This window comes from Centropristis striata, chromosome 15 (genome assembly GCF_030273125.1).
Source record: "Centropristis striata isolate RG_2023a ecotype Rhode Island chromosome 15, C.striata_1.0, whole genome shotgun sequence".
NCBI lineage: Eukaryota > Metazoa > Chordata > Actinopteri > Perciformes > Serranidae > Centropristis > Centropristis striata.
The window spans coordinates 13,650,629-13,663,169 of NC_081531.1; the positions used below are offsets into that span (position 1 = coordinate 13,650,629).

At 38.4% G+C, this 12,541-nt stretch overlaps 1 protein-coding gene across 1 annotated transcript; it reads left to right on the top strand.

Moving 5' to 3' along the window:
• Window positions 1-897: 897 nt before the first annotated feature.
• alg8 (ALG8 alpha-1,3-glucosyltransferase) lies at window positions 898-9,042 on the top strand. Its single transcript, XM_059352397.1, has 13 exons — window positions 898-1,080; window positions 1,932-2,010; window positions 3,038-3,231; window positions 3,443-3,552; window positions 3,833-3,900; window positions 4,003-4,129; window positions 4,683-4,786; window positions 5,335-5,455; window positions 5,808-5,947; window positions 6,037-6,176; window positions 6,418-6,515; window positions 6,775-6,847; window positions 7,451-9,042. The coding sequence occupies exons 1-13, from the start codon at window positions 998-1,000 to the stop codon at window positions 7,674-7,676; spliced, it is 1,563 nt and encodes a 520-aa protein (XP_059208380.1). The 5' UTR covers window positions 898-997; the 3' UTR covers window positions 7,677-9,042.
• Window positions 9,043-12,541: the final 3,499 nt, after the last annotated feature.

Consider the following 12,541-nt stretch of genomic DNA (forward strand, 5'->3'; position numbering starts at 1 on the left):
AGTGTTTCCAATATTAGTGTCAACAATAAAACACTGATAAACTAAAGTGATAACTTAACAATCTCCCTCTAGCTCTTCTTTGCTGGGTTCTTATCTGATGCCTATGAATGTGGCAAATTGTCAAGGAAGTGATGATCTTAAAGGGGTAAAATCACATGATCTGATCAACTGAGGATGTGGGCGATTTTACCATAGGTGGCCGGCATCATGAGGAGATGATTTAGGCAAAAAAAACAATTTTGACAAAAAATGACTTAGGCATTGTTTTAACAGTGTGGTGATATACAGTCTGTTTGAAACAAACAAACATAATAATAACAATAATAACAAACACAGCAGCATGTTAAGTAATTTGAGTGAGCTCAACATTTACCTGCTGCAACTTTTAAGTGATCAACACATTAATGAATCAATAATTATAATTCACAACATTCAAAAGATAATAATATTCTGATATGGGCCATTCTGTGGGATGTGCACTCTTACTTTTGATACTTTAACTATGTCTTAATGCTAAAACTTTTTTACTTTTAAAAACTGACACGACAGCATAGCTGTATTTCTTCACTGAGTGCTAAGCTGTTGCAGGGTAAACTACAGTAAAAACAGAAAAAAAAAATCATAGTTCCAGCGCACACCAGGACACTCTAATAGACACTATTTTATTGATGAATTACAACAGGACATCTGTACTTTCACTTAATATTAATCCAGTTCTTTGTACTTGTACTTTGATTTTTCAAATGACACTCAGAATTCCTGACTTTACCAGATGACATTTAAGATATCTAAATGGTTACTTCACTGTCGCTCTTGGCGTTTATAATAACTTTAAGTATTATTATACATTAAAACGAAACAATCTTTAAATGAATCACTCTGCCACTGGGACATTATATCTGAGGATGTATTTAAATATTTATATCTGTAGTCCACACTGTGGCAACACTGAACTTGTCGATAAAGCTTTGTATACAAAATCAGTGACGTCACTGTCATGGCGGCGGCAGACAGTTGGAGCTGGTTTCCAGCGTTAGCATTGGGGGTTTCTTTCCTCAAATGTCTGTTTATCAACGCATAGTGAGTAGGAATACTGCGATGTGAACCAGTTACACTCAATCCTGTAACTTCGGGACGATTGTATTATTTTATAAATTGATAATTTAAAAGCTACCGCGGCGCCTGTTAGCATGCGGCTAACAAACTGTGAAAATAACGTTAAATATCAACGGAAAATGTCACTTTAAATGACATGTTAACGTGAAGGACTTTTCTTATTCATAGATACCGTGGCAACTGTTATCGGAAATATATCTGTGTATCTGCTAGTTATGTTAGACTTTACGTGAAGTGAGGTTTATTGGTGTAACTCGACGTGTATTAACTTCAAGGCTTATGTAGCCACAAAGCCTCAAGATGGCGCTGTTTTGTTGTTAGAGATTTGTTTTGAAGCGGAGTTCTAAAGTGGCATCAGTATTATTATCTACAGCACGGATGGGCAACTGGAGGCAAACAGAAATTGAACTTTTAAGAGCTATTTTTGTTGTTATCATTATATTTGTCCAAACAAATGTACCCTTAATTGTACCAGGGATTAAAATGAACAAGAAATTGAGAAAACAATAGTCTAATAATGTTTTTCTATAACTGTATAAATGACAAAATGAGACACCTCTAGCTAAAGTATTCAAACTATTACGTCGTTGTTGCTTATGTGCTCAGACCCTGTATGGAAGTCCTCAATATATAATACAGTGTGAAATCATGTCTATCACCGAAGAGCTTTTCAGATGTTGTATAGCTTTTTGTCACATAACACCGGACATGTCCATTTTCTGATAAGTGAATCTACATTAAAGTAACAGTTTTTTTATTTGATTTTGGTGTGACTTTGCCTCCTGCGAGTGACAGTTGTTGTTTCTGTCTGTCAGTCATTCCACAGACTTCGAGGTGCACAGGAACTGGTTGGCCATCACACACAGTCTGCCGGTGTCCAGGTGGTACCATGAGGTCAGCACTCACTCTGCTGTTGTTGTCTCTGTAGATTATGTATGCAGAATGGTGTCTTCTGTTTGTTGTGGGATTGTTTCCCCCCTCTTTTTGCTGCCGGAATGTGGCATTTCATTTGCTTTTCCTTTCTCTTTTTTTAGAGTTTAATGTCACCTGTCAAATATTATTGGTTTGTGGTTTGTGTATTGCACTTACATCTTCTGCCCTTATATGGGTTTATATGGGTATTTCGTAATGCTAATTAAAAAAAATTAACTGGCACACTCAGTCAATCTGAGATCAAATGTGATTCATCAACATTTTCTCATGGGTAAGAACATGCTTTTGTGCACATTTCATGAATCCTATGTAGGATTTTCCAATTTTCCTCTTATTACACTGTGTTAGGGCTGGGCGATATGGGCAAAAAGTCATATCCCGATATATTTAGGCTGAATATCGATATATGATATATACCCTGATAGTTTTTTCGAAAATTGAGAGCAAATGTTCAGTCAAAGTCAAAGCCAAATATGACATGTCACAAGTAGTTTTATTAAAACCGTTTATTTAAGTGAGCCTATATACCGTATAACAACAGGAGTACCTTTTTAAAAAAAAAAAAAAAATCAAAGCTCCATAAAGTGCACATTTGAATAACAAAAAAATCTTGAATAAAAATAGCCTCTGAAATAAAATAGGCCAAACTTTGTCTGTTCCGGCCCCTCCCCTCTCTGTGCATGAAAGAGGAGGGGCGGGAGCACGGGGAGCAGTGCAGAGAGCTCCGGGTCAGTAGCTTGCCTGGAGCAAGGATCACAGTGCAGATTTGAGCTATATCGACATATGCGATATGGTTCAATTCCACATGACATTTAAAAATATATCGATACATTTTCTATACAAAATTATGAGAAAAATAAGGAAACATTCATGCATTAGGCCCATTGTTCTGAGCAACACGGTTGAAAATTATCTTTCAAGTGTTGCAGCTTTCCTTAGCTCTGAGAGAACAGTAAAGGTGAACTAAAATAACATTTTGTCCCTGCAGAACACATCTGAGTGGACGCTGGACTACCCTCCGCTGTTTGCATGGTTTGAGTTCGGTCTGTCTCAGGTGGCTCAACACTTTGACAGAAATATGCTGGTGGTGGAGAATCTGAACTACGCCAGCCCGGCTACTGTTCTCTTCCAGAGACTGTCGGTCATCTTCACTGATATGGTTTTTATCTACGCTGCCAGAGAGTGAGTCTGATTACAGTTCAACCCTTGTTTTTGCTTACTGAATCTCCATAGATCCCAGGCACAGAGCAGGTTTTATTTGTACAAAACAAAGGCGACTTACAGAAATTTGATGCACTCTGTTTTCATTTACGTTTCACAGTGTCCCGACATCTGTGGAATATTATCAGGAGTTTTCAGTAGCTTGATCCTGATTCGCTTTGTTGTCCTCCAGGTGCTGCAGGAGTATTCAGGAGCAGAAAGGCTTTCGGGATGTTTTGAACCGCTCCTCCTTCATCCTAGCTGTTTTACTGCTCTGGAACTTCGGCCTGCTCATCGTCGATCGTATCCTTCAGCAGTGACAGCTGACACAATATTTAAAATATGTTTTTTTTATCAGAGAGATTGAGGTTGTTTTATTTATTAGTTTATTTGTAAGGGACAAATGCAGAGAAACAATGATCGTCTCAGAAGCAGCCACTCTGCTCTGATTGGTCAGCATGTGTTTTGGTCTTCCACATCTGTGTTCTGTGAAGTTTTGATTTTTATACAATTCACATGCTCTCGCATTTTTGTCAATCATCGATATAAACATGATAAAACTTCCTTCACATTTTCCACTCAGATATTCATTTCCAATATAATGGCTTCTTGTTTGGTTTGCTGCTGCTGTCGGTGGCAAAACATTTACAGGTATTTATTATTTATTTGTAAAGGGACTCTAAATATATGATGTGAAACTGATTTCATTTCAACATTTTCAGTCTAACTCTTTCTTTTGTCCGTGTGAAATAGTCTCGACATCTGCAGGGGGCGCTGCTTTTCGCCATCCTGCTCAACCTTAAGCACATCTACCTGTACGTGGCTCCGGCCTACGGCATCTATCTGTTGAGGAGTTACTGCTTCACTCAGGACAACAATGGTACGACACCCACACACACACACACACACACACACCAACCAGTGCTAGAGGATGAAAGGCAGAAAAAATCCTCTTGCTGGGGACTGAGGTAACATTTTTCCTACTGGCAACCTTGGTTAACTATTTCATTACAGAAATAAGGAACATTTCAAACACTTTACATTACACTGAACAAACACTTTGTAATAATAATATAACAATAATAATGATGATTAAAATAAGTCTGTCATATACTTGCATGAATAATATAACCTGATTCCCTGAAAGTTTGGGAGCTGTGCAGAACATAAATAATAATTAATCCCTCAAATTCCGAATTCAAAATAAAATATTTTGTCTTTGTACAGTTTAATCATATTCTATGATCATTTGATGATCAATTATTTTCGCCATATATTCAACTAAAGCAGCACAAAGACAATATCATATCCAAATGGATAAAATTTTGTTTTTTTAAATATTTTGTAATATTATATATGTATTATTATTTATGTCATTGAATTTATATGATTTTATCTTTCTTTCTGAGTTGGTGTGCTTTGCTCTTGTGCAGACGGTTCTGTCAGGTGGAGGAGTTTCAGTGTGGCCCGTCTGCTGGCTCTGGGCAGCATCGTGATCTCTGTGTGCGCTTTGTCCTTTGGCCCCTTCATCGCCTTGGTGAGTGGAGTCTTCCTCAGTCAACATTCACACAGCTGCAGACTTTCTGATTTCTGAAAAGTACAAAAGTTAGAATAATACCCTTTTAGTGTTTGTTTGTGTTTCTTTTAAACACAGGGAAACCCACATAGGACATAGGTGATGGTTTTCTTTCCTTTTTCTGTTGTGTCGTTTTCATGTCAATGTCATGTCAATGTCAGGTTCCCAGTTACACAGATGATACTCACAAGGCATAGTGTATGACTTTGACACGTAAAGAAATACTTTTCATTTCAGCCAGCCAACCTGTGACGACTGCAGAGTTAGTGGATGAGCAAGTGTTTTGTCAAGCGGGAAATGGGCTTAATACACGTAATTAAGTCGTCCATGTTTAGCTGGTACACGGGTTGTGTGCAGGAAATGTTGCACAGCATTGAGTACCCTTCATATTTTGATTTTATCTACCCACTTTCAGGCCAGAGTTACAGCACCGCGGAAGTTTGTATGTGACTAAAAGCTGTCTGAATACGTTTGTTTACTGAGACCTGATGAAGAGTTGTTTATTTCAGGGTCAGCTCCCTCAGGTCCTGTCCCGTCTCTTCCCCTTTAAGCGGGGCCTCTGCCACGCCTACTGGGCCCCCAACATCTGGGCCCTCTACAACGTGCTGGACAAAAGCCTGGCAGTGCTTGGTGAGACCCCATAATCCGTCTCAACAGTATTTAACTTTTTTTTTTAAGTATTCTTCACAAATGTTATTCTTTGTTCTTTGACAAATGTTTCAAGCCTCATTAGATCAGTATTTAGTCTAGTATCTCTTATAAACAGCAGCTGTACTAGCTACATCCTCCAATATGACCATAGAGGTGAATCATCACTGCTCTAAAAATGTTTCAACCAAAACGTTACCAAGCTGTCATTCTGATCGAGGTTGACCTAGGAGGTCACTGATTATGGAGGTCATTCATTACTAAGTGTTGCCATGACAGTCCATTTCACCTGTGCCACTTGATCACCTGTAACAGACATGTTTTTCCTGTTCAGGTGTTCGTCTAAAGCTGCTGGAGGAGACGGAGCTTCCTCGTGCCTCCATGACCGGCGGATTGGTTCAGGAGTTTCAGCACTCGGTCCTTCCCTCCGTCACTCCCTCCATCACACTCATCTGCACTCTGCTCTCCATCCTGGTGAGTCTCTACAAACGTAAGGAAATCCGGACAGTGTAGTTCTGTAAAGACACTAGAGTCTAACTATTTCCTGTCCTCATTCTCTGAAGCCGGCGGTGGTGTCGATCTGGCGGCGTCCTCGCGGAGCTCGTGGTTTCCTGCGCTGCCTGCTGCTTTGCGCTCTCGGCTCCTTTATGTTCGGCTGGCACGTCCACGAGAAGGCCATCCTCATCGCCATCCTGCCTCTGAGGTCAGCCGCCCGAACACTTACTGATACTGTGATTTACTGAGTTTACAGTAAAGTCCTGTATTGCTATTTAATGCTACTTTATACTTGTACTTCACTACACATCAGTGGTAAATATTGTAGTTTTTACAGCACTACATATATTTGAAGGCTTTAGTTAATTTACAAACAAACAATTAAAGTGTGGTAAGTATTCTGACAGAAACCTTAAGTGATTTTTTTGTCTGTTTTTTGTTTCCTGTAGCATTCTGGCAGTTGAGAGCAGAGAGGATGCTGGGATCTTCCTCATTCTGACCACCACAGGTCATTATTCGCTCTTCCCGTTGCTCTTCACCCCCGCAGGTAAATCACCAGACAGACAGACACAGGATTGATCTAAGGAAACTTAACTTGGAGGAGGAATATCACCGTTAGATAGCAGTGTTTTCTATTTTAAAGTGCTTTTGAAGGTTTCCAGAATCAGAAAAAATCCGGAAACGTGCAGGTGCTTTGATCCCTAAACTCAGAGCTGATTATTTAAAAAATGTCTTTCCTAATGTTGTATCTGAATATTAAAATGAAATATGATATAATGACATAGTTTATTAAATGTGTGTTGCAGAGCTGCCCATCAAAGTGGTTCTGATGCTGATGTTTACAATCTACTCTTTCACTGCTCTGAGGAAACTTTACAGGTAGAGAAACAAGTTTTGCTGTTTTTATGACAAAATATATGATACCTAAACCTTGTCTGTCACTGGGGATGATATCATCTTTTTTAATTTTTTTTTAATTTTGGTTGTTTAAATCCATGTGGCATTCATTTTGGCCAGGTTTTAAGTGAACCCCAGCTCCTATAGTAAGTCTATAATAATAATAATCTGAATGGAAAACAGAGAGTCAGACCCATTATTTATCTAATCTATCAAATCAATGTTTTGGATCATCACTGACATATCCCACTCTGTAAAAATATCTGTACACTAGAATTTAGTATAAAGAGAAAACCCCCCAATATACATTTATTCACCATAAACAGCATTGTTTATAAACAAACTTGTATTAAATATACAGTATTGAATGTACAGCATTTATGATCCAGACTGAAGCTGGTTAAAATACTTAACTCAGTGAAAGTGGAAAATAATTGTAATTAAACTAACTAAAATACATTTTTATAAACCAGGTCAAATTTGACATGAAAAAATTACTTCTGCTGCTTTGTGGAGACTTCATTACCCAAGGTGCTTTGCAGAGTCATCAGTTTAGTAATCAGAGTACTGGCTTTCTCTTCTCAGTGGTCAGGGGTCTCTTCTCCATCCTCTGGAGTCCATCTACCTGATGGGACTGGTCGCGGTAGCCATTGCCTGCGAAGTTGCCTTCCCTCTGTCTCCATGGCAACAGAAGCTGCCCTTCCTCCCCCTGCTGGCGACATCGGTGTACTGCTCGGTCGGCGTCTGTTACTCTTTCCTGCGTCTGTACGCCAGTCTGCTGAGGCAGGAGGAGAAATCCAAACAGCTATGAGCGACGTCCTGCACTTGAGGGGTTGCAGGTTAGATCCCTTCAAACAAAACACACCTACACCCTCTGCTGCACACGTGCCCCTGAGCAAGGCAATCAGACACTGAGTGATCAATCAGGAAGAAGAGACTGCCATGTTGGTGATGTACTCTGCGTTTCTAGCTCCATTTCTTCTTCTGGAATATTGACCAATCACTGACCTCCTGACAACATCAACCGTAACCATCAGTTCTTGCTTTCTGAATGAAACGGCAAGCACTTTCATTGTTACATTGTCAACTGATCAATCTTCAGGCTTCTTTCGAGGTTTTCAAAGTAGAATCATTTCTGGACTGATTTTAAAAAGGTGTCAGGTCTCACCTGGAACCTCCAGGTGGATGAAACAAACTGACCAGTGGTGAATAACCCTTTTGTCCTGTTTTTTAATAAAACGCCATGTGGACCAAAATAGAACTAAAAGACATTTATGATTTTTGTTTTTCTATATTTTCAAATAAAAACAAAGATTAACTTATCACATTTGTGTATGTAATGTTGTTTTGTCAGGATTGCTAAATCTTCATCTTCACACATGATGGAGCATAACTTAATACATTTACTCAAGTACTGTACTTTAGTACACATTCCTGGTACTTGAGTGACTCCAGTTTAAGAAACTTTATACTTTTACTCCACTAAACTACATAACTATTGCACTTTTTATTGCACTTCATTTGCGACTTTTCCAGAGACAGTTATTCATCCCCTTTCCCATCCAGTGCAAACCAAATCCAGATTTGTTGATTTTTAATATTTATGACAAACTATAGGAGAAGATGTTCATTTATGTGTTGAGAAACTGCTCCTACGTCTTAAACTAAATAAACTCTTTAAAAAAACCCTCTTGGATTAGCTGAAAAATGCATCGTCACAAATGGCTGTTTAAGATAGATACGTGGTTCTCACAGGACAGCGTCACTGCAAACATTTGATGGTCTTATAAAATGTGATGGATTGCTGGAGATTAAACTACAGAGAGACAGACTTTTGAATTGACCAGAGGTTGCAGTGATGCAAATTTTTGCCTCAGTTTAGTGGTTGTTTTGAAAAAATGTCATCTCTGTAGAACATATGGGTAATTATTTTTTTAAAGTTTGGAATGTGAAGTGTTTCGAAATCTAGATTTGTGGTAATAAGCTACGCATGCTTTAATCAAACATTACTAAATTTTATGCATAGACTAAATTATGACCCTGGATCGTATTAACCAAATGTCAAATCCATAAAGCCAATTTATAGATATATACTTTATGACAACTACTGAACATGTGTCACAAATTTCAGGGTGATATCTCAACTCGTTCAGGAGTTGTTGCACATTTTAGAACATGAGCTATTTTCATGAACATTGATTGAATTCGAAATGCATTAATGTGAACTCTTAACATCGATAACAAAGATGATGAAGTCTGACACATTTTCAGGACGATTGACCCAGTGGTTTCTGACGATTTGTTGAGAATAGGATTTAAAAAAAATTTACAAAGACAATTTCCAAAACCTTTATTAAAGCAGAAGGCCATTGGAGCAAAGATGCAGAAGAATTGAAAGATTAAAGTGGTGAAAGAATTTTGACTCTGAGCTATTCGTTTTTTTCAAGACAATTGCGAAAACATAAAGTTGATTGTTATAAGACATGTGACTGTTTTTGCTGCATCAACACTTTTAGCAGAGATGAGAGACAGAAAGAAACCAAGCAAGCAAAAGCAATAGGGCTCCAAGTTTAAATGAAATGACACAGAGTTTGTTTAAAAACTTTATTGATAAGGCAACACAAAACATGATTGGTTAAAATGAACTTGCAGAGTTTTACAGGACACATTTTCACTGTAAAAGTCTCTCTATTGCACAGTAATAACTGTTAGCGTTGATGCTAACCTGCAGAGCAGATCTGACTGCACAACTACCAGTTAGCAGCTTTAAGGACAACATGGCCTCAACTCTATCCACCAAGTCTGCCACCAGGTCTCCAATGTGAGTTTCCTCTACAAAACGTCTTCAAACATTCCCCTCTGTCATCTTGATCTTGTCTCACTCAACGTATATAAAAGTAAAAAGGTTTACAATACTCAAGTCATTCAGTACATTTCCTTTGAACTTCAAAATAAGAGACCAGTCACACAAAACTAACAACAACTAACAATGTAAAATAAAATATAGTTTACATCTTCATCCATCCACATACTTTATCAAAAATGTGGAAATGCATTGAAACAAAGGGACCCTGTAGTCCTTCAAATTAAAACCAAATGATTTCCAGTTATTTCTACACATGTAAAATGATTCCTGTGCAATAATGAATCAACTTTTTCACTTTTAAAATCTGATCCAGAATAGTTTTTAATCTAATGTATTATAAATTAAATGTCTTGGTGAGTTTCCTTCAGATTTAGATTTGTTTTGTGTTTTGGCATAACAAAAATATGATTTTGTCTTCCTCATTTAGTCAGAAAGTAATAACATAAGAGTTTGAAGTTTTTTCACTTGAGTGTGTATTTTGTCAACTTGAACAGTTTATCATATTTGAACTCTAAAATGTCAATTGTTTCCCCCCCCAGTGGATCAACTTCTTAATCTTCAGGGTTATGTAGTACTCATGCAAGTATACAAGCAGTGGTGGATGAAGTATTTAGATCCTTAACTGAAGTAAATGGTTTAATATTACACTGAAAATACTGCACTACAAGCAAAAGTCCTGCTCTTAAAACAAGTAAAATTATGTAATCTGCTTAATGTACTTAAAGTACTAAAAGTAAAAGTATCTATAGTACAGCAAAAGTTGATGTTTGTGGATTGATTGAACTGTAGATGTTAAATGTTGTGCTTATAATTTGGCTTCAGCGTGTACACAACAGTTCAAATTAAATAGAATGTTTTTTTTATTTTACAGCAAAAATATGTTTTAGTTGACTTCTAAGCATATTTTGATTGGTATAATACTGTGAATTTTAATCATTTGGCCTGGATAATTGTGACATAAAATTGATATCCTCCCATGTCTACTGGAGATACACGAATTTCACTGAACAGGAAGTGGACGAAAAACTGACCTGCAAATTGAATAAAGCTGTCAGACAAACGAAAAACTACAATATTTACCTCTAAGATGTAGTGGAGTAGAAGCATGTTGTTGCAAAAAATATTACTCAAAGTACAAGTACCTAGAATTTGTACCAAAGTACAATACTTGAGCAAATTTAATTGCATTCCACCACTGTATAAAAAACAACTTTTTAGTGTCTGTTAACGACAAAATGTTCAAACATAAACGGTAAGTTTGTCTGCAGTTTGGAGCATCTTGGTTCTGAGGGTTATTTTCCAAATGGAACAGTTTAACTGCCATAACGGTGAAAAGAACAAACAATAGACAAACAAAATAAAGAAGAAGCATGATTTGGGAAAACAACAAGACAAAAAAGTTCAGGAGGAGACCAGATTTTAAAGCAGTGACTTTGGAAAAAAAAAAAAAACTTCAGAAGACAGATTCAGTGTTTCCGCCTCTGTCAGTGAAAGTCTTTAAACCACAACTCATGGAGAAAACACATGTTGGCAAACATCACTTCCTGTTTCTAATAACTCTGAAAAGATTTACAGCAAGAGTTTGACGTTGTATGAAATTCTCTGTCTCTCTGAAGCCCCTTTCATAGTGCCGTTTCATGCCGGGATATTTAGGGCTCTGTAACGTCTTGTCTCTATGCCCACTATGAACGCGCCCGAAGTGGGGTGCCAATTTTCCGCCTCCAGAGGTAGTCACAGAGGCGAAAAATTCTGTTGGAAGCGGGACCACTATGATGGCCATCGGGGCGAAGCGGGATATTTGACATTGCACGTGACGTCTAACACACACCTTCCACTTGGTACGACAGTCATCGAATCACTGCTCACTGCGGCCGCCGTCACTAACTGTGCACAGCGTCCACTGCTTAATGTAAACAAACAGGCATGCTAACTGTACACGATCGCCACTGATCGTAAACAAACCGGCACCGCTAACTGTGCACAGAGTGTCCTGTGCTTGTTCTAAACAAAAGGAGGTCGCTAAGTGAACATATGCTGCTGCAGCACATACACACTGTACTGCTACAGAGCAAACTGGTCAGCCTTTTAGCACTGCTGCTGCTTTTTTGCACGTCACTATCGTCTCCTCCCTCTATCCTCCCACTTCGCCAGACTACACTATGAAAGGGCATGAATATCACGCCTTCGCGGGATCACTATGAACGCCCTAACGTGAAAAGCCGGCACAGATCTTTCCGGCAATATAGCGGGACATTCGCGGGACGGCACTATGAAAGGTGCTCGAGATTCAGATTATAAACTGATACCTCACTTATGTCTGTACAGTTAATATGGACCTACTGCCAGAAGCCAGTTAGCTTAGCTTAGCTCACTGGGCTCTGTCCCAAAGTAATAAAAATCCATCTACCAGCAGCTCATTAGCTCACTGATTAACATATTATCTCTTTTTTCCGACATGATCAAAACAAGATAAAAATGTCCCTTTAGTCAGACATTAATCACACCTTGCCTGGTCTGCCCTGGTGTGACCTTGTTTGGCCTGGTGCCGCGGGAGCTGATTGAGCAGGTTGTTGAGGATTACTTTGTACTTGGAAATCCTGCTCTGCTCTGTGGAAGCCCATTTCTACCAATGTGAAAAAAAAGATCATGTAAGTCAATATAATGACAAATGGAACAGGATCTTTTTTTATTTTACTGTTGGGAATGGTTTTCCCAAACTGTACTGTGGTGGAAGCCAGAAATGGAAAGTGGATTTACTGGCCTTTTAAGTGGATTTTTACACAAGTTAGGCTGCAGTTTGAGTTTTGCAA